Source organism: Melitaea cinxia, chromosome 4 (genome assembly GCF_905220565.1).
Source record: "Melitaea cinxia chromosome 4, ilMelCinx1.1, whole genome shotgun sequence".
Lineage (NCBI taxonomy): Eukaryota > Metazoa > Arthropoda > Insecta > Lepidoptera > Nymphalidae > Melitaea > Melitaea cinxia.
Genome location: NC_059397.1, coordinates 5,723,447 through 5,742,072, shown reverse-complemented (window position 1 = coordinate 5,742,072; position 18,626 = coordinate 5,723,447). Strand labels below are relative to the sequence as shown.

Here is an 18,626-nt window from a genome sequence, read left to right as displayed (position 1 = left end):
AAACCCTAAGAAAACATTTTTCTAGACGGCATTCCGAATAGAATGAGCTATCACAGATATTTTTAGGAGCTTTATTTCTATTAAACACGTTTTTAAACTTTTTAACTAGACTATTTGTACGAAACCCTGGGTACACGAGTGTAAAACTCACACATCGGCGGTTTTTTTATTTTAATAAATTAAGCAAATTAATGCAAGTTTGAACAACACATTAAACATTCCAACATACAATTACATAAATATAATATTTAATACTCACACAGTTGAAAAATTCAATTTTGCACAAAGTTGTTGAATTATTTCACAACCACTACACGTACTTATTTGCACAAAAATAACAATTTGGAAAGCGTAACATAATCAAGATACGAGACGATGTGAAATGGACAACTGACGATCCATCAATAAAATCTTCTTCGAATTGTCAAACTTTTTCAAAGAATCGTGTACATCCCCGTACCTTAAAAGGACTGCCCCGTAAGTGAAATAAACTATATTCAACTTAATGCGTATACAGGATGCAAGGGACAGCTATCCCTTAAAGGAGTTAAAGGATAGCTGTCCCTTACATCTTGTATGTAATAGAAGTCATTCTCGCTGATCATTAGTCATAAACGTGTAATTTTCACAAGTAAAGACATTGCGCGTCGCTCATTCAAAGAAAAGGGATTCCCCGACTTCGCCACGAAATAAGTAATTAAAAATTCCGTTCTCCTTTCAATCGGTTCGAATTTGTAGTTGCGATAAAAATAATGCAACAAAACATGGTTTAAATATTTACAAAATATTTTTATTATTTAAGTATTGTTAAATTTTGCCGCCCCCTAAGTTTAAGAGATCTGCATGGAGAATCATCACTGTGAGAGAAAGAAAAGCGGTTCCGTAGATACGAAGGAGAACAAGGATTAAAAAGAGTCTTAAAAAGGACACAGTATTCTAAAATTTCTACGATGGCGGATAATTGATAAATTACATACCAAAACTGTTTAAAATTTTAAATAATAAAAAGACACTTTCGAAAATAATCACCTTGCATTACTATATAAATAGGTAGATAAAGTTCACTCGGCATTGCGTGATTAGTTGTAGACTGACCCAGTTTATTTTGTTTCAGAGTTTGCGCGATGTTCCTCCCGGAATTCGCAAGTTTCGTGGCGGCCATCTTGTTTGCGGTGCATCCTATACACAGCGAAGCAGTAAGTGAACAATCATAAACAATTTTTAGCCAACTTCAAAAACGGAGGAGGTTCTCAATTCGACTGTATTTTTATGTGTATCAGTGTAACCAGTACTTAATTTACCAGTAGGCTGAGTAGAGTGGAGGCTAAAGCGACAAATTTTTGGGTGCGGCTAATTTTGTTTTTAAAACATTATTATGTAATAAAGGTCAGACTTAGGCTTATAACTTTTTCTGGGTGAACCGATTTTGATCATTTTTTTAATCGAAAGCTGGAGCATGTGATGTGGTCCTGTTTAAATTTGGTTGAAGAAAGATTTTAGGAATACTTGTTGAGTTATCTCTAATAAAACGTACATATTTACTTGCCAATTTTCTCCTATACCAACGTCGCATTACTTATAGATGTAATTGAAGTCGGTTTTTTTTTTTCGTTTGCCAGCAAACAAAATTATAGAGCTTGAAAATATACTATTACCAACAAAAGTTAGAAACAAAACAGCCAATGTCACGTATGATGGAGAAGACACGAAGGAAAATAATCGAGTGTGGGTTGAGTTTGCAAACTCATTTAAATATTACAGACAAAACAAGAATTGTTCGGCTTTCCGTTGTTAAACCTAGATCAACGCAGTTTTAATTATTTATTGACCCCTAGTCTGACACGTTTAATAAATATTAATTTAAATTCACGTGTATGAATCCACGCGCTGTCAGAACGTTTGACACGCGCGCTTGTCAACGTATATATTTGATGTCATCACAATCAATACATAAAATAAAAATGTAACGGGTCGCTGTCTGTTCATTTAAGATATATGAGAAAAAATATTATCGGGATCTTTATTAATGCAAATAGCACCCAAAACCATTATTGTCAGAATTTTTGTCTGTTTGTCTGTGCTTTTGTTCACGCTAATCTCCAAAACGCCTTATCCGATTTAGAAGTGGTTTTTACTAATATATTGTAGCAACCTTAGCTTAACATTTAGTGTCTGCTTCATGTCAATCGGTTCGTAAATAAAAAAGTTATGCCAATTTAAAGAAACACGTTGAACATGTAAAGTCACTATTCCATGCGGAAGAAGTCGCGAGCCCAGCTAGTAATTAATAAAAATGAAGTACAGTTGTACTGCCATATATTTGAAAACATACCTACAGAAATTATTAGATTCTATCAACAGTTATTATAAAGATACTGATAAATGAGTACAAAGTCACTAGGTATATATATATATATATATATATATATATATATATATATATATATATATATATATATATACAATCCAATCAAATTCTTTTTACACGTAAAAGTTACGTTATAATTATTTTCTATATTTCAGAACTTAGAAGTTTAAACATAAGACAAAAAAATAAATTATAGCTTTCCTAGTGTATAGTGTTAGATAATAAGCAATTGTTAATCACTATGAAAAAGTAAAAATAGTTCTTTAGAACTTGATTTATCTAGATATATAGGATAAATGGGAGGTTTGTAGTATCTTTGGGTGTATAAAGTTTTCTTCCGAGAATTTTGTCACCAGCTGTTTCTCTCTGGAAGAGGGTGTAATGACACGTTAAAGATCCGTAATCGTGTGAAGGGACCTAAATCATAAAAGGACCCAATCAATTAGAAATGTGGGTAATAGGCAGACGTAACCCTTCAAAGGTCCTGATTGAGAACGCAGGCATTAATTACACTAGCTAGATTACTCTTAGCCGTATAAAATACTAGATTAGACTGACGGATTCCTATCATAGAAAGTTTCTTCGGTTTTCATAACTTTGATAACTGAACCTATTGAGATTAGTATATTGCCATTATATTGTATATTGCATTAGTAATATGCCGAACATATAGCGTACCTATAATTACAATAAAAATATCTATTATTATAAATACTCGTATTTCAGTTACAGTTTTAATCCAACTTCATTCTATTTTCGAAAATGATATAAACCATTTATATTACATGTTCTGTTGTTATACATTACAGTCAGATTTTAATATATATTTTTTTTACTATAAATGTAATTGAATGAATTGGTATAAAGCTAATTAAATCAGACGTAAATATACTAACATTCGTTTTTAACTTACGTTTTTACAGTGTCTAGAATAATAATAAAAACTGTGAAATGTTAAAACAATTAAAAAGCAATAAAATATTCAAAACCTTTTTCGATGTCAGTTATATATCTATCGAATCTACATGTCATTAATATGCAGGGGAATAATAATATAAATAAAACCATTAAAACATCAATTCACTGTAGATTCGTCAAAATTTACTACATTTAAATCTGCATTTTTCATCATATGTATAGGTACATATAGAGATGTTGGGTTGTAGCTTTTTTTTATTAAAAATCTTAAGTATGTTTTAAAAAAATTTGAAATTGTTTTAGATATTTCGATTCATATAATATAGCGTATATAATCTAATACACTAATTTGAGCAAAAATATACTACTCATAAGGCGCAGTATGGATTACAATTGGATTTATTTTAATCCGATAAATTCTAAAACATTCATTAAAATTATATGACGTTCAAGAATAATTATCTTGATGTGCATGATGATGCTAAGGACACCTTACGTATAAAAGTTGTAATGTATGTCTGTTCCAATTGCTTTCCAATTACCTACCACATTGCACGTGACCAAACCCTTATAAATGTTCTTTTATCTAAGAGATGAATAATTTCATCATACATTGCTTTGGTATATCTCAAATGAATTAAGCGGCGTATTCGATGAATGCTCTCAGGTGGCTTGGTGTACTTCGATCTTTTTAACAATGATTGACACTATTATTTCCACAATATGTATACAAAACCTAATCAAATTATACACTTAGCATTCCTAATAAATCACTCTGTTTGTCTGTGAAAGTGCATGAAAATCCTCGCTGTAGTGTTTGAGTTTACCGCGAACAGATAGACAGACGGAAGGACGCGACGAGGTACATTATTTTATAATATGTACCTATATATCACCGTTATCGTCCAAATAAAAAAACTAAAACTAAAAAATACTGCTATAAAACCAAACTTGATTTATTTTCGTTCCATTAAATATAATTTTGTTATTATTTATATTTTTATTAAACAATTTGAGTTATTCAACCATTTGAAAGTAATCACCGTCATAGCTCATATTTTTCTCGACGCTCTTTACATTTATAAAACAAATTACGACTTTGAGCTGAAGTAACAATACTAATTACATCTTAAAAGACGGTATAATCAATTTTCCTTTACAATAGAACCAAATAAAGCACAGTGTCAACTCCACCGTCTAACCGAGCAAAAATACAGGCGTAGTTCCTGCCATAGTTCCGTAACTTGTTTATTTTCCGAGCAAAACTGTTTGTAATGAAGTCGTAAGAGGACATAGCTAAGGCGCCTGCCGTCGCCTCGTGCTCTAACTATGTTTGCCGTTTATAGACTCTCTTAAGCTTTAGGACTTGTAGGTGATTGGAAAAATTACAAAATTTTCAACTTTTTTATACATTGAGAAATTTTAAAGACATTCTCTATTATACAATTTAGAATAGGTAAGATAGTACGTCCTATATAGCAATTTCTAGTTTATTCAATCCACTCAGCATCTCACTAAACGAGTCTCCAATCGAATAGAATTTACATCTATCTCTTAGATCCGTTCGAAACATTCTCATTATTTTTACGTTTTAAAAGGCGCCTTTCTTTCTTTTTTAAGGAGAAATTTTAATGGACCCTCACAACTGTACCCTCCTTATTACTAGAGAATATTACAAAAGTAACTCGAAGCCCGATTGAGCCGGATTTCTAAGAGGTTGAGATTTGTAAGCTTTTGCTGGCATTTCATTAACTTTTCACGAGAAAATCTGAAAGTACCTATTTTGTTTCACGTCAATTCATTTTAAAAATTACCTAAATTTTTTATTTCCTCTTTATATTTTTGGTTCCTGTTTTAATATACGAAACACGGTTGAAATAAAATACTGAATATAAACAGAGTCTCTTCTTTATATCAATAAAGTATTTCTAAAATTATATTTGTACTTATCATTTCTTTACAAATACATTTAAGAAATCTGAACAGCTAACGTAGACAAAACATATTAATCACACAACGATCTAGTATAAACTAATAACTAAGGATGTAAGCTAAAGCGATTTAACTCTTTGTACAGGTGACAGGTGTCGTGGGCAGGGCAGAAATGCTGTCATCCCTGTTTTTCCTCGGTGCGCTACTCTGCTACGCGCGGGCGGCCAGCAGGAGACGGTACACAGGTACATTCATAATCCTGTTGTCGCTTTCACGCTTGTGGAACTTGAGAAAGTTGTACTAAACGATGTGTTTTATTTGATGGATGTATCAAAACTTGATGTGTTTATTTATGTACCATCTTATTTTTTATTTTTGAATATAAATTAATCAAGAGCACTTTCGAATCGTTATTTTAATAAATCACACACATGTTGTCAACTATTTTTTTAATAGGCAACCCAGGTACTACCGGTTTAATTCAATAAATTCAAGTTTCAAGTAACAAGTAAAATTTTGCCGTTTTAAATATTTGAATAGTTTGACGTCTCCAAGCAATTAGAATGTCATTAAACCATTTTCCGGAAAGTTGTATTCATACTGAGGATGTAATTCAGGGGTCAAGTTATAAAGTATGAGAACTCGTAAAATTTGCGCAAACTTTCTCCGAAATCCCTGTTAGGAAAGGTTAGCCGAATGTGTACGTTACCTGTGCTACAGGAATGTAATTTCGTTAAGCTCGCACGAAAGCTCAAATGTTTCGGAAGCTTCCACTCAACGTTCATTTTTGTTTTAACTCTGATCTGACTTGATGGGGTTAAAAACTGCAAACGAGGTCGGGTCGAATTTAATCGTTAGACCGTGATTCCGTAATTACCAAGGGTCTTATTAAAGATTAATCAATATTTTTGTAGGACCTTTTAGATGAAAACTCTCAACATTAAACCTTAATTTGTCTGTCTTTAATGTAATTATGTACCTAAAGTCAAAACGCTTTCAATTTAACAGAAAATAATAGTTAATAATAGTAACAATTTCTTATAAAGTTATATAATTAGATTCTTGCTAAATCTGTAAAAGTAGTAATAAGTAAATAGAAGGGACAGTATTGGCGCACAATAGGACATATTCAATACTCTTGCCTTAGATAAAGTGCAGCCTTAAGGTTCGTATTGTGTCATTGAAAGGCCCTGCCTCACTCAATCTGCCATTGCCCTGCGGTTAAGTAGGTGATAAGCGCAATCTTTGCGAACTTTGAACTGACTTGCTTGAATAGTAGCCAAAAATATATTCATTTTGTATATACACTTCAAAAGAACAAAATAATTAAACGCTTATAATGTTATTATATTGACATAGAAATCGTTGTATCTCAGTGATTCTGTCACGAAGCAAGCAATACTCGTACATATATTTGTAATAGAGTTCTCAAAAATCGCTGTAACGACTTCTGGAAAATTTATTTCTGCCCAAGTAAGCATATTAAAAAAATTTAATTAATTAACATTTATCTATAAATATTTATAGGCAATTTTATTTTTGTAGTATATATTCTTATTTAAATGTTTTCGTAATATTATCGATGTCATGTAATACTGTAATAATATAAAAGTTGTCTGTTTGTTCCTTCAGACTGGCGCTACGTTGCCGCGTGCACGACCTGTGTCGGCATCGCTATGCTGTGTAAGGAGCAAGGCATCACAATCACGGCAGTCTGTGTTGTCTACGAACTATTTGTTGCACAGAAGGTAAATAACTTTCAAGAAATAGTTAAATAAAATAAAATTTAAATTTATGACTTTACGGTAGGTATCTACACTTATACGGAATGCCACGATTGTCATTTTGAAACTCCCGATATTTTGGACCGTGGCATTAACGTCTACGACGTCGCTGAAATATCTGGAACACGAAAATGATATTCACGGTAAGTAAGTCCCGTAATGTAACAGAAACTAAAATCAATGGCGTACGATTAAAACGATTATTAATCAACCTTCCATTTCACTGGAGAGGCGGACCTTTGCCCATGTACAACTTAAACATGGAAACATCAAATGCTAAAAACAACTCAATAAATTCATTGAACTAATAAAGCCTGATTCATGCTCTCGTGACATTGGACTGTGTACTAAACTTTGGAAAATGTAGTTGTAGTGGATTTAACATACACATATGTATATTAGAGTGGATTGAGGCTACAAACTAAACTTTAAACCGGAACAAATGGGTTTGGAACATATTGTGGTTTTATCCATAAAGTCGAAGAGAGCGTGACTGTGTAGCACTTACGTACGTATAACTTGTAGCTATACATGTACACTTATTTCAAGGATGCCAACAATTAACCTATTAACTATTAACAATTAACCTATAGTATATATTGACGACGCGTTAACGAAACGGTCACAGCATTAGGCTATAGCTATGGTGCTGGCAGTTGCGGGTTCGATCCTGCACATGGCATTTGCAGTGATCTGGATGTTTTTCTTGTGTATTACGTGTGTTTCCGGATCCCCGATATAAGAGTAAATCCTAGTGAGGGGCGATGAGTGTGAGGCATTTATTATTGAAGTAAAACTTCTTTACGCACGCTTGACTTGCACCTGGTGGCTAGTAACCTGGTGATTGCCTGACAAGAGCGTTACAAAATATGCGTTACTCGTTATATTTATTTATCATTATTCATTCAAACAGGTTAATTTTACGTAAGAAAACTAATTTATATTTGAATAGCTATGTTGTATTACTGTAAATAATAAGGTTAGATTCTTTAATTACCTACCGATCCACAGATAACGATACAAGATAAATGTAATATTTTTTAAATCTTTCCTAGCGTCAACTCAAATTCAACTGGTTTGTAAAGAATACTCCATTACCTTAACTACTGTTCTGAGAATGTCATTATACATCCCATAACAACTTATATCTTAGAAGTGTCAAAACAACAACGGTAAAACCGTGAGTGTAATACAGTTTATATAATAAGATCTGTACCCTTTTTTTTTTTTTTTTACGTGGGGAAAATCCATCATGGATACCCTCCAGCGCGGGGGCGCCAGAGGGTTATGTCAGACTCCTACTGACTAAAAACCACCACGTGTGAGCAGTCATCCGCCTGGGTGGGGCGAGAGGGGTCGCGCTAGCATTCGCCACCTCGCCTCAGCGGTAGGCCCGGACAAAGCTTCCGGGCCCCGGCATGATGATGGGGTGGCCTCGCTCACAACAAGGCCACCCCCAGACGTATGGGGTCGTGTCGTCCGGCCGGCCGAAGTCCCCCGACTATCGGCCGCCGACCCCACTATTACGAGGGGGGGAGGAGGTGGGCAAACCGCCTTCTCCTTGCCCCCGTACGTCTGCGCCGGAGTGGGCCAGCAGAGGCGTCTTCCTCTCTGGCCCGCTCCGCGGTCTCCTTCTGCGTCATTACCTCTTCGCAGAAGAGCAAGATCTGTACCCTGTAGCTTGACTTGTATACAAAGTAAATATCGTAAAAATATCTCGATAAACCTATCGATAGGTAAACAACACACGAGTAGACAATATTAACTTAACTCTATCAATCTATGATTCTATCTACGAGTATTTTAGCCTATGTTTAGCCCTGAACAAAGGACGTCCATCTTTTCAATTCTTGTCTTAGATAGACAGATATTTTGTGACAAACATACGCTTTAAAAATTAATACGCTTGTTCCAATTTCATATTATCTCATTTACCAGCGCCGTGGTAACAACACGGGAAGATCATGGCTCGAATATTGGGGGAAAGGAGGGTGGGGTTGCGCGTGTGGAGAGGCAGCAAGACGCGTTGCCACAGTATGCTGCGCTACGTTGGCACTTCTAGCCGCTAGGTTACATGTGATGGGCGCGCAATTACCGGTCTTCACGAGATTTGACAACCCCGCTGGAGCTTCTTCACCCCCAGCCAGGTAGGAAATGTAATTTTACACTCACTTAATATCTCTCATTTAATATATAAGGTTGCAAATTTGTAAAAAAAAAAAATGTAGCGTCTATAAGAGTATCGTAGCTATGTATATGTACGTCGTCTATATATGTAAAAATTTGAAACGGGCTAGGATTTTTTTACGTGGAATGTGATCTATATTACTTACAAAAAAAAAAAAAAAAAAAAAAACCCCTTTTGAAGAAACACAGTTAGGAGTAGTACCTAGTTAGGTATATAAATGTATATAAAATTTACTGTAATGAACTATTTGAGTACTGATCATTGTTATATATCTTGCAGACATTTAACATTCGCATACCTGCCCGCTCTCAATGCCTGGCTGCTAACTCTGCCAGAAGCGTTATGCTGTGATTGGACGATGGGGACCGTGGCCTTAGTTCGTTCCTGGAAAGATCCAAGAAATTTAGCCACTTTAGCATTGGCCACAACTCTGATAGCTGGTGCAATACATGCACTAAGAACGCGCAGTTCTGCTTTGTCAATGGTATATTAATTAAATAGATCTATCTTGTCCAGATTTTGAAATTAGCAGATATTGTCTTATTCTAATAAAAACTTTAATTTATTTTAGGGACTGGCATTATTAGTCCTACCATTTCTACCAGCCTCGAACCTCTTCTTCCCTGTCGGTTTCGTGGTTGCTGAACGAGTTCTTTATATGCCTTCCATGGGATGGTGTCTGTTAGTTGCTCATGGGTGGCGATTAGTAGCTCAAAAACGGGCAAAGTTAGCTGCAGCGGCTCTTATATTCCTTCTTATGGCATTTAGTGCCAAAACTTATGTAAGAAATTGGGACTGGAAGACTGAATATTCCATTTTTGCCTCAGGTCTCAAAGTAAGTATATCTACCAAATATTTTACATATATTTGCAAACTGATGCATTTCTTATAAAAATCAATATTTTCAGGTCAATCGAAACAATGCAAAGCTTTACAACAATGTTGGTCACGCTTTGGAGGCAGAAGGAAAATACGGAGAAGCGTTAGAATTCTTTAAAACAGCTGTCAGCGTACAACCAGACGATGTCGGTGCTCATATTAACGTAGGCAGAACTTTTAATCATCTAGGAAAGTACCAAGAAGCTGAAGACGCATATGTAAAAGCAAAATCATTACTACCGAAGGCCAAACCAGGAGAATCTTACCAAGCAAGAATAGCCCCAAATCACTTAAACGTTTTCCTAAATTTAGCCAATTTAATATCGAAAAATGCCACAAGATTAGAAGAAGCGGATATGTTATACAGACAAGCCATTAGCATGCGAGCCGATTATACACAGGCGTACATAAATAGGGGTGATATTTTAATAAAATTAAATAGAACAAAGGAGGCACAGGAAGTATACGAAAGAGCTTTGCTTTATGATAGCGGTAACCCAGATATATACTACAATGTAAGTTTATTTGTACTTTTGTTTTTTGGGTTGCTATTTAGCTATTTAATGGAATTTAAAATCTTTCGTCCTATTATGTACATTTTGTGTGCACTATATTTGAATATAAAAGAAAATTTTTTATATCATTACATAGTCCACCTTTGCCATCAACTTGGTGTGTAATTTTTCTGCAATTTTAGTGCAATAAAGTATATGTATAGTATAAAACAAAGTCGCTTCTCGCTGTCTGTATGCTTAGGTCTTTAAAACTACGCAACGGATTTTGATGCGGTTTTTTTTAGTAAATAAAGTAATTCCAGAGGAAGGTTCATATGCATAATATATGCATAATATAGTCGAGGAACACTGATAGTTTTTGCAACCGTACCAAGTCGGGACGGGTCGCTAGTTTTTATTAAAACTTTAACAACTTTATACAATAATTTTAATACGTAATTCATCATTTATTATCCTGATTTATTATTTATCCTTAAAAGTAATATTATAGTAGCAAGTCTTCATCGTACAAACGAGAGTCTTGTATTATTATTATTTGATATTAATAACTACTTTGATATTTAGATTGAATTAGAAAAAAGTGTCATTCTGTTAGTGTCATTTTACTGAAACGCATTCAACATTTTAGTTGGGTGTAGTATTACTGGAGCAAGGGAAAGCCTCCCAAGCACTCGCTTACTTGGATAAAGCATTGGAACTAGAACCAGAACACGAACAGGCGTTGTTGAACTCAGCGATATTACTTCAGGAGTTAGGTGCTGCGGATTTAAGGCATCTCGCAAGACAACGGTTATTAAAACTACTTGATAAAGACGGTGAGTTTTTCAACATTATCATTAATTTCAGTTAAATGCTAACGTGAATCGGGTTTTCTACGGTCTCGCGAATATAGTATATGCCTTATAATGTCAGAATTTTTCTGCTAAACATTTTTTAAATAAAATCAAAATGCTTACAAAATCAAATGCTTGGACAAAATAAGCATATTTTAAATTTTACGAAATGGAAGTCGCCAAGTGATAAACTAAATATGATAGATGTATGTATATATAAAAAAGAATAAAATAGCAAAATCATATTTAAAAAAATTCTTATATAGATCCTTTGCTTTTTAAATAATTTTACCCAGTATTATTGCCTGATTAACTGTGATTTAGAAAGTTTAGCTTTGTTTAAAAAAAAAGGAATATTCTCAGTATCCTGTTTACATATTTCAAACGTAGTACTTTATTTATTTATTTATTAAGGTTTGCTTGCAGTTGTTACATTTACGATACATGACAATTTTAATTTTATCATAGACTACATACTTATTTAGTTGTCTTAGTCTGAAACTAAATTAACAAAAAGAAAAATGACAATGTTACTTTCTATTTCAGCTACTAACGAGCGTGTACATTTTAATCTTGGCATGGTTTGTATGGATGAAGGCGACGCCGAATGTGCGGAACGCTGGTTCAGAGCAGCTGTACATCTTAAACCCGACTTTAGATCAGCTCTGTTTAACCTGGCGCTGCTTTTGGCTGATAGACGAAGACCTTTAGAGGCTGCGCCATTTTTAAAGCAACTAGTCAGACACCATCCAGACCACGTAAAGGCATTAGTACTCTTGGGAGATATTTACATCAATTCCGTTAAGGATTTGGATGCAGCTGAAAGCGTGAGTGATTTAATTTATTATCTATACAAAGAACAGTTTTCTTTTATACGATTAAATAAGTTCTTAACTTTTGTACAGAAATAACGCAGGCAATAAAATAAAACATTGGTACAACGTATTAGTACGATTCATAAAAGCGGTAACCATAGAGATGTAACCATAAATGTCACCCTGTCCGATTGATTTCAACGGTCTACGCTGATGTAATCGCATGAACCGTCTTTTTCATAATAACAACTAATATTTATTAAAATTATGCCTTCGATTTTCTCATTAAGAGGGTATCTGGTAGTGGCTGGATGGCTAAAGCCTGAGATCGTGCTTTGTGGCGTACCCTGGGGGAGACTAACGTCCAACAGTGGACTGGGCAGGTAATTGTATAGGCCATACTACAGATGTTTATCGTGATTTGGGTGTTGGTGCTTGTGTCTTTTGTGCTACCCGACCCCGACATCGGAGTAAATCCTAATGGGGGCTCGTTGAGTGTAAGGCGTTTATTATAACTGAGGTAGAGCACAGCAGGAAATATCCTGTTCAAAGTCTAGACAAGCCCGACTGGAGAAGTACCTCGACTTTCCAGAAGATCACAGCTAAATAATACTCCTTTCCAGCAGTTTAGTGTTCCTATGGTAAGGTGACCAGAGCTCTTGAATTAGGGGTAGAATCGACAGCGCGCTTACAACGCCTCTGATATTGCAGACGTCTATCAGTTACGGTAATCACTTACCATGAGGTGAGCCGTTCGCTCGTTTACCGATCTAGTGGTATAAAATAAATTAAAATATTTATTATTTATAATCCGCAACACCGAGTTAGCGCAACGGTCACAGCCATGGATTGTACCTGTTGCGCTGGTGGTTGCGGGTTCGATCCCCGCACATGACTTGTGTCAGCTCCCCACCATGTCTTCCCACCGTGCCTCGGCGAGCACGTTATGCCGTCGGTCCCGATTGTTATCATGTACACCTGATAGCGATCGTTACTCATAGTAGGGAATATATCCGCCGCAGAATATATTCTCCTACATGGGGAAAGAGGCCTATGCCCAGTAGTGGGATATTACAGGCTGAAGCGTATTATTTATAATGCGATCAAAATTCCAGTGCTACCGTCGCATCCTGGAGCTGGAGCCGGACAACGTGCAGGCGCTGCACAACCTGTGCGTGGTGGCCGTGGAGCGCGGCCGCCTCGCCGTCGCCGAGGAGTGCCTCGCGCGCGCCGCCGCGCTCGCCCCGCACGAGCACTACATACAGCGCCATCTAGCGGTAGTGCGCGCGCGACGCGCCTCCGCCTTGAACACCCCCGCTGGCCCCTCGGACCCCCCGTCCGCTGCCCCCTCCGACCCCCCTCCCCCGCCCGCCGAGGTCCGCGCGCGCTGGAACTACATCCCCCAGCAACCCCCCGACCCCCACGAGACCGACCCCTCGTAGCGAAACACCGACTGCACTGTGTAAATAGGACTTTCACGTCGACCGGTCGTTATGTATCGTTTGCTGAAGATCAGGGTATTCGATTTCGTTCTGTATCGAGGGACACGATTTTTTTGATACGTTTCGATTGGTAGGGCTGCAATGTGTATGGAATAGGTTTTTAGTGATCTCGTAGAACGGCTTAATTTGCTTATTTTTCTCGATATTAGTTAACGGCATTTAATCTAATTATGTATATTTATATGTGTAGGACATGTTGGAACGAGCTTTCGTCGGGTATACTATGCTAATGCGACTACTTGACCACCGTTGGGATGTACTAATGGTCGCCCGAATTTAATGCGTAATATGTAACCGTTCATTGCGCACTAGTCTTCTAGCGTTTTATAAATCGAATAGTGGCAATGGCATAGTTGACCATTATTCGTCATTAGCCTGGTATACGGATACTCATTGTGTGTAATAAAAGTCAAATAGAATTATAGAAAAGACTTAACTGTTTTAAATATAAGTTACGAATTGTAAAAGTATGTAAAATTGTTTTTAGAGTTTGGTACATGAGAAGATTTCTATTATTATTTTTATAGTGAGACTATTCTATAAAATATACCATGTTATTATAAACTCAGAGTCCTTTTCAAATCATATAAAAATAATATTTCGACAATTTCGGTTATCAATATCTCGTAATCACATTGAAAAAACCAATAATTACTTACTTATTTATACCAACTTTCCATTAAAATCTAAATTTTATTGCCGAAACTCAGTTTTAATAGCGTTATTAAATTATGCGTTTAAGTAGGTAAATAGAATTATGTTCTAAAGCGAAAATAAAGAAGAGATTTTTTATAAATAATAATTCCATATTAGAACGCGTATCCAATGATTTATATGTAATAGACATAACGCTGGATCGACAATCTACTTAAGATTGCCGGTGGAGGCTGGGTGAGGATTGCGGAGAACCGGGATGTATGGCGCGAATTTAGGGAGGGCTAAGTCCAGCGGTGGACTGCGATAGGATAAAATGATGATGATAAATGATGGACATAATGAGATTATAATAATATAGTTTAATATAAGAAAATTAGGCCTTATTTTACCACTACAATAATCAACATCAAATATGTACGTACATTTTTTTCATGTGCTGTATGTAGTTTTTCCAACAATATAGAATATATTTCCAAAATCCGGGTTACAAAATGGCAACATAATAATATTACATTTTGTACTTATGTAATACCTACGAGTTTGTAAAACAAAATTTTGAATAAGTGTTATAGAACAGTGCCATGTCTTATAATTTAGTCAATGATGGTACGACCCGGGTTTTGTTGCGAAATAAATTTATTAAAAAATCCACCTAATTTAGGCCAATTATTTTCATAAAAACCAATGTTATATTTATTATGTAAAAATTAAAGTGATCGACCGTTATTAGAATAATTACGTAGATGTGAAAATGTAACGTTGTTAATGTTTTAAGATAAAAAGTAACTTTTGTAAAAACTGAATTTTTTACAATGTCTTGAAACATTCCTGATGGGATCTCCCGCGAGAGTAAGAATTCATAAGGACCCCGAATATTATAAACTATTTGTCGTCAAAACATTTATTTTTATAAAATAAATGATGTTTCAAATTACACATGTGTTTCTATTTTCATCACCTGCTATGTTAACCTTTGTCCCGTATAAATAAAAATAAATAAAACCGAATTGTGTCTTCAGAACGCACCGCACCGCACCAAACTATGATCATTTTTTTAATTTTCATTATTGTTAGGACAAGGTTTGTATGAAAAAAAGAAAAAAACATCGATATATTCCGGAAGATTTGGCATTATTATGAGTTATGACTAAGAAAATATTGAAAAATTAGTGTTATAAAATGACAAAAATTAGCAGAAATTTTGTTTTGCCTTTGCTACCTGGTAGCTGCCAAAGCCACTATTTTTAACTTCATATTTTGCCATTCTACCGGTATTGGGAACATGCGCTAACAAATATTCAGCTATTATGAAATAAAGAAGGTCTGGCCCTCGCGGGCTCTTGATCTATAACGTATGTTTGAATCTAATATACATTTTTAATCAGTCATAATATACCAGTTTAAATAATGCGATTAACTGTGTCTATGATTTTCAAAATAATATTTGAACATATCCATATGGAATATGTTATTCAGACGCATAGTTTACATAGAACTTTAGGATTTATTACTAATGATATAATATATGTACATAAAAGTTTATGTATATTAGCGTATTGTATACTGTAATTTTGTATTTAGAAAGCAGCGCTTTGCAATAGGTTAAGTAAACTGAAGTAAATGCATCTAATATGTGATAATAATTGTGTTTGCACGCAAACGAAAAAAATTAACAAACGCTAGTGCGTCAATCGTCACTACGATTTTCGAGGGTTTCCCTCGATTTCTCTGAGACGATGGAATCATCAGATCCTGGTTTCCTTATCATGGTACCACACTTGGGATATCTCCTTCCCAACAAAAAAATTATGAAAATGGGTTCATAAACGACGAAGTTATCCCCGAATAGACATTAATACATATATGGTATATACCTATACACATGCATATATTGTCGAATTGAGTAAGCCGGTTAAAAAAGTATCATACAGAGGTTCCAGAATTATCTTACCGCTGTTAACAGAACTTGTAATCGTAAAACCTTTATAAATATTCTACTCATTACTTTATTGACAGAGTATATATCTTATTTATTTTTAACCGACTTCAAAAAAAGAGGACGTTCTGAATTGGGCTGTACTTTTTTATATTAAACCTCATAACTTTTTACTAGGTGTTTTGACGATTATCTTTAAATTCGAAAGCTGGTGCTTATCATGTAGTCCCATTTTAATTAGAGCTAGATTGAGGTGTATTTTTGTGTCATATTTATTATACATTATTATATACGGGAAGACGTAAAGGATATTTACCGGGTTCGAGCAAAGAAGGAACAGCAAAATCCATCAATTGTGGTGGAGTCCTCGTCCGCAATGGTAAAATCGGATATCCTGCGGCTAAGTAGTTTTCAATATAAAAATAATTGTGTTTGCTCGCAAACGATAAAAAACCGACTTCAATTACATCGACGAGTAATAAAACGTAGATCGACGAAAAAATACTCAAGTAACTGCGCGTTACCAAACATTACTCAAAGTAGTTATTAGATCTCAATGAAATTTATATGTGACCACATGACAAACATCAGCTTTCGATTAAATTAAAAATTATCAAAATCGGTACACCCAGTAAAAAGTTATTGCGGATTTTCAAGAAGTTCCCTCGATTTCTCTGGGATCCTATTATCAGATCCTGGTTTCCTTATCATGGTACTAAACTAAGGATATCTTCTTTCCAACAAAAAAAGAATTATCAAAATCGGTACACCCAGTAAAAAGTTATTGCGGATTTTCAAGAATTTCCATCAATTTCTCTGGGATCCCATCATCAGATCCTAGTTTCCTTATCATGATACCAGACTAGAGATATCTCCTTTCCAACAAAAAAAGAATTATCAAAATCGATACATCCAGTAGAAAGTTATGCGATATAATACAACGTAGGTAGACGAAAAAAGCGTCAAGTAAAAACGCATTATTAGATATAGCTCGAAAAGTAGTTAGATCTCAAATAAATTTAAATGGGACCAATTGGCACACACCACCTTTCGATTAAAAGAAAATTTGTCGAAATCGCTCTACCCAGTCAAAAGTTCTGATGTAACATACATTTAAAAAAAATACAGTCGAATTGAGAACCTCCTCCTTTTTTGGAAGTCGGTTAACAAAAGGTAAATAGTGTTCTAAGCATCTAGGACTCCACACATCAGTGGATACACCGATATTCATCTGCGAAGAGTTGACTACGAAGGGTGCTCGCCTGTTCTACCTGGCCAGGGATCTAGCCATGTCCGCTCAGTACAAGTTTAATCGGACCGCATACGCCAAGGTCTATGTGAGAAAAACGGAAACCTCTCAAGTTGTATGCATGAAATACACCACAGGTTCACCAGCTGCTGCTCAAGGATTGACTATCTTGTGGGAATTTAACAACAAACAAACCTTGTGTAGGATTGACATATATACAGTTAATGAAAGTGATTTTGAAATTCTCTTTTCCGATTCTCATGTATCTAAACAACATATTCTACAGATATACTATTTTTGTCGTTAATATTTGTATTGTCTACCTACTGCGCCTATTGTCTAATATCATTGAAAATGTTGAAATTTTGTGTAACGAATGTTATTATTATTTATCAGTGTTTTGTGATAATATACTGTATAAAAATTATATATTAGCAGCGCGGTTAATTACTCTTCTATCGTTCTTAACAAACACACACACACATAATCACTTGCACGCACACATCCACAATCAGTCACACTTTAACACACTTATATACACCCGTACGGACATCCAATAAAGATGCATGCTATTTACTAGATTATATTCTGTCAACATATAGAGATAATCGAAAATCTCACATCAACTTTAAAAAATATAAAAAAATTCAGATATTTAAAAAAAATATTTTGAGGGTTCATGTTGCCTGCTCAAATCTATCTCATGACTATTAAAATCATTAGTTACATTGGAGTTTTGCTTTGAATTTTATTTAATTTAAATAAACTAGCTATAGTATACCGAAATAGTTCATTATTTCCCTTCAATCTCTATTATATTCAACGTCAATCTCACGTGATGGGGAGGGAGACCAGGCAAATCTCACCTAAGGGGGTAGGGTCTAAACTGATCGAAAAATAGCTCACGTAATTAATGGATGTCCCCTTTTCTACTTACACTTATTATACTTAGATTTAGACTATTCAAGCGGTATTTCAGCGAGTGGATAAGGTTAAATTATAAAATAAAAGAACAATTTTAGTGTAAAAGATTTACTATATTGTTTTGTA

At 35.0% G+C, this 18,626-nt stretch overlaps 1 protein-coding gene across 1 annotated transcript in view; it reads left to right on the top strand.

Annotated features, from left to right (window-relative positions):
- LOC123670194 (protein O-mannosyl-transferase Tmtc3) overlaps window positions 1-13,674 on the top strand; it is a 33,614-nt gene extending 19,940 nt beyond the window's left edge. Inside the window, exons 3-12 of the mRNA XM_045603703.1 lie at window positions 1,115-1,196; window positions 5,364-5,463; window positions 6,851-6,966; window positions 8,941-9,149; window positions 9,470-9,674; window positions 9,762-10,025; window positions 10,099-10,584; window positions 11,213-11,399; window positions 11,964-12,244; window positions 13,348-13,674. Of these exons, the coding sequence (XP_045459659.1) occupies window positions 1,115-1,196; window positions 5,364-5,463; window positions 6,851-6,966; window positions 8,941-9,149; window positions 9,470-9,674; window positions 9,762-10,025; window positions 10,099-10,584; window positions 11,213-11,399; window positions 11,964-12,244; window positions 13,348-13,674 (2,257 nt within the window). The remainder of the gene's footprint in view (window positions 1-1,114; window positions 1,197-5,363; window positions 5,464-6,850; window positions 6,967-8,940; window positions 9,150-9,469; window positions 9,675-9,761; window positions 10,026-10,098; window positions 10,585-11,212; window positions 11,400-11,963; window positions 12,245-13,347) is intronic.
- Window positions 13,675-18,626: the final 4,952 nt, after the last annotated feature.